The sequence below is a fragment of the Setaria italica genome, chromosome IX (assembly GCF_000263155.2).
Source record: "Setaria italica strain Yugu1 chromosome IX, Setaria_italica_v2.0, whole genome shotgun sequence".
In the NCBI taxonomy this organism is placed as follows: domain Eukaryota; kingdom Viridiplantae; phylum Streptophyta; class Magnoliopsida; order Poales; family Poaceae; genus Setaria; species Setaria italica.
Genome location: NC_028458.1, coordinates 28,133,241 through 28,137,214, shown reverse-complemented (window position 1 = coordinate 28,137,214; position 3,974 = coordinate 28,133,241). Strand labels below are relative to the sequence as shown.

Sequence of the window (3,974 nt, the reverse complement as noted above, 5' to 3'; positions counted from 1 at the left end):
CGCTGCAAGCAGCCAAATACGACAACCATGCAACAACCCCTGGCCACCACCATAACTTCGATCGCCTGCACCTGGGCTCGACAATCACTAGCGCACCACGCGACGGAGTTGCCGCCTTCAGCTATACCCTCCTATAACAATGGTTCAGCAATGCCACGAACCAAGTTGGGTCTCTAGAGATGGCGCCTCCAAGGAGGGCATGACACCGATGGTGCCGCCGTCACTCATCCAGGATCTGGACAGGATTTTCACCCAATGAACCCTGTGCAGCAAGGTCGTAATTCCAACATGATGCCCCCAACGGGGAAGATGACGTCCTAGGACGCCGCCGTCATGTCCACCAGTACGAAGGTCGATGAGGACTTTCACCTGGAGCAATACAACCCCTCGCTGCACGTACATGATTCGGCACTCCCAAACCACCACTACGGCAACCCAGCCGAGGTGATGCCGCCGCCGCGCCTCCACTCGCCATGCCGCCATACCTGCACCTCCGTTTCTGTCGTCACTCTCCACCGCTGCCCACACGCAGCGCCCTCCACCGCCTGCACCTTCCTGCCTACGCCGCGCGTCCGCTTGCCATTCCACCACCACATGCTTTGCAGCGCGCTGCTCCTGGCCGCGCGCACTTCCCGGCCACGCTCCTCCCGACCGCCGCGCGCCTCCCGTCCGCTGCGTGCACTCCGACGGCGCTCCCCCCGGCCACGCACTTCTCAGAGCTGCGGTCCTCTCGGGCACGTCGCGCTTCTATCCTGGCCGGCACTCCTCTGTTGCCCGCACCGGCAGCCCAGCCTTCATCCGCACGCGCCACCCACTGAGAGCCCGCCGGCAGCCGTCAACTCGCACGACCTGCCTTGCTAGAAGCCGCCCCCGCACAGCATCCTCCGCCGGTGAGCATGGACGCGCGCACGGGTGGTCGCAACCTACGTCGTGCTGCAGGGCACCTCTTCCACCCTACCTTGCTCCCGACCCTCCTCCTCACGGCGCCCCTCCTCCTCTTCCGCGCTACGCTCCTCGTCGGCACGCTCCGCCTTGCCTCCTTCGACAACCGCGACCCAAGCAGGCCCCCCATGGTTGCGCACGGTGCAGCATAGGCGCATCGCCAGCCATCACCCCCCCCCCCCGCGCGCCTTGTCAATGGATCCATCCACGGGGTCACCGGATCCAGCACCGGGTGCTGGATCCGGCCGCCGGTGCCACCCCGGGCCCCCTTTGACGACGAGGCAGCCTCGTCCTCTTGGCCATAACGGAGGAGAAGAGAACCGCCTCGCTGCCACCCTCATTGCGGGCCGGTCAGACTTCCAACGGCCGGCTCGAGTGGTGGTGGGGTGAAGGGAAGGGAGGAGGGAGGGGGTAGGAGGCGATGGCAGCGCTCGCCCGCCCGTGTCGCCCACGCGGGGCGACGCAGGAGGAGGGGTTTCTGAAGAACCTAGATATTAAACTTGGAGAAAGAGAAAATAACAAGAAATACTATGTCGGAGCATGGAGAGATCACAGATTTAGCTTTATGTTTATGATAGCCTTATATCGTTTTATCTCTTATTAAGCCACTCCTGATGATCTTCCAATAAACAGCTAGAAAATTTGTGATCTTCCAATAAACAGCTAGAAAATTTGTGAACGACAAAAGCGGTGAAATGAAGCAAGGTTCACATGGATCTTAATTAATATCTTGGAACTGTTGGCAGATATACCCATTAATAAGCATTTCAATAAATGGTAATAAACATTTCTTGTGTTGCTATTACGATACAGAAACAGTTCCAAATTATATTCACCATCAGAGTACGAACTCACTGTGATAAGTTTAGTTACAACGCAAAATCTAAAACGAGAGGGCACTCGTTTTAGGTTAATGCGAGAGCCCTCCCGTTTTGTAGGGTACGAGGAAGGAGAGGGGAGATCAGAAACCAAAAAAGGAAAAAAATCAAAGAAGTAATTCATCCAATGAAGTAACAATTCGGTCTGTTACTTCGACCACCTCCTCTTCTTCTCCGATGAGCACTCCGGTGACCTCCTCTTCTTCGCCGGCGACAAATCCATCTCCGGTGAGATCCCCTTCGTATTAGGTTTTGGGTTAGGGATAGGGTTTCTGGTTTTGGGGTTGGGGAGAGCATTGGTGGCTGCGGGATCTAAAGGGATGGCCGGGGGAGGCTGCCGGACCGGCGGCGGCGGCGGTGGTGTGTGGGCAGGATGGTGGGCAGCAGCGGCGCCGCCCGCCACGGCGATGGAGGAGGCTGGTTGGGCAGGGCTGGTGGCAGGGGCATTGTGGCGGCGGTTAGGTGCACACCGACAGTCACGTGGGTGGCGGATCCGGCGGTGATGGCGCCGCCGGATCGGGAGGGCCAGTGTTCGAGGTGGGGGACCTCGTCGTGATGAGGTAGGGCGTCGGATAGGTGGAAGGGGAGGGGGAGGACGAAGAAGAGGGCGTCGGATGGGTGGAAGGCGGAGGCAGGCAGGGTGTGCCGCGGGGGCCTTACAGGTGGAGAAGGTGGGGGAGAGGGATTGTGTGGTGGGGGCGACGGCGCCAAGGGCGGCACCGGAGGCCAGGCCGGTGGGTTGGGCGAGCGGGCGGGCGCGGTGGACGGGACGAGATGCGTAGCGGACCGAGGAAGACGACGATGATTGAGAACTCGAGCGGATAAGCAGAAATTGGAAATGCTTTTGACTCTGCTGCCTTCTGGTCTACTATTAGTTCATATCAGTGTCTCTTTCTCTAGACTCCAGATCACATGTGGTCTATGCCTCAGCGCCACCTCCTCCCACTTTCCATTCTTTTTTCTTTTTCCTATGTCTAGTAAACAGGAAAGCTGAAATTGGAATTTACAGTAACCCCAATAGAAATCACTATATACAGTAAACCCAAGTCTGCAATGTAATAATAGACATCATCCACAGCTTCACATGCTGTACGTTCCACGCTACCGTCCACCCAGCACCGTCTATGAGAGGCAGAGGAAGTCGGCATGACCGCATGACTCACTGGTCGCTCGTGACTCTCCGGACCCATATCAGAGTCACAAGGTCCCAGGCTATCCAGCTGCCTTCCCAGACGACGACGCAGCTAGATAGACTCAAGATTTTACTCATGGCGCCCGCCAAGTTCGCCACCATTCTCTTCGTCGCCGCCGTAGCCTGTGCCTTCGCCATCACCTCCACCTCTGCAGCTACCGTCACAGCGCAGAGCTGCGCGGAGCAGATCAAGTACTTCACCAACTGCCTGGCCCGTGACGAGATCCGCCAGCAGTGCTGCATCGTGGTCGAGAATGCGAGCTGCCTCTGCCAGCTGAAGCAGGCGGTGGCCGTGCCCTGCATCCCGCACCGCCGCCACGGGCACCGCTGCCCGAGGAACGTGGTTCCGCCGGCGGTGCAGATGGCCGAGCTTCAGCGCCTCCCGTGCTTCAAGGGCCTCAAGTGCTTGCGAGCTTAGCAGCTAGATCGTGCATGCATGTATGCTTCAGTGCTTCGTGTCCTTGTTCGCTTGTTGCTACTGTTTTTTTCAAATTCAGTACCTGCTGAACTTTGCAGTCTTCATGTAGCCTTCTTTTCGATCTTCGTTTGTCAGTGTCGCACTTCTTTGTTGTATGAATAATGATATGTGTGTACTCGTGACTGTTCTTAAGGGGTAGAGCATAACGAGTGATTTTATTTTGTCGATCCCGTGACTGCCTTTAGCCACCTCTTCTTACTGCCATTTGTTGCAGCCGTAAGAACACGTCCAAACCATGGTAGAACAACAAGTGGTCATTTGATAAAATTCTTGAGGAAAAAAATGAATCATCAGTCACCTGCAAATAACTCTTGGAGAAAGTCTAAACTCTAGATTTGTAGTGTTTTAGCTGTGGTGCTTTCTACTAAAGTGCTCTCAATAAACATCATAGGGCTGTCTACTGTACACTCGAATTCCAGGCCCTTGGATCATTTTATGAGTTGCTGAGACCAAATTCAACAAACCTCATCTCCTCCCCACGCCA

General features: G+C 56.4%; 1 protein-coding gene across 1 annotated transcript; it reads left to right on the top strand.

The window, feature by feature from the left end:
* The first annotated feature begins 2,935 nt into the window (after positions 1-2,935).
* Positions 2,936-3,657, top strand: LOC101775661. The gene has a single exon (XM_004983268.3). It carries the CDS (start codon positions 2,945-2,947, stop codon positions 3,428-3,430), a length of 486 nt encoding a protein of 161 aa, XP_004983325.3. The 5' UTR covers positions 2,936-2,944; the 3' UTR covers positions 3,431-3,657.
* Positions 3,658-3,974: the final 317 nt, after the last annotated feature.

Bases quoted from the DNA above. Each gene is read 5' to 3' on its own strand.
- LOC101775661 (XM_004983268.3), top strand. From the start codon at position 2,945: ATGAGAGGCAGAGGAAGTCGGCATGACCGCATGACTCACTGGTCGCTC.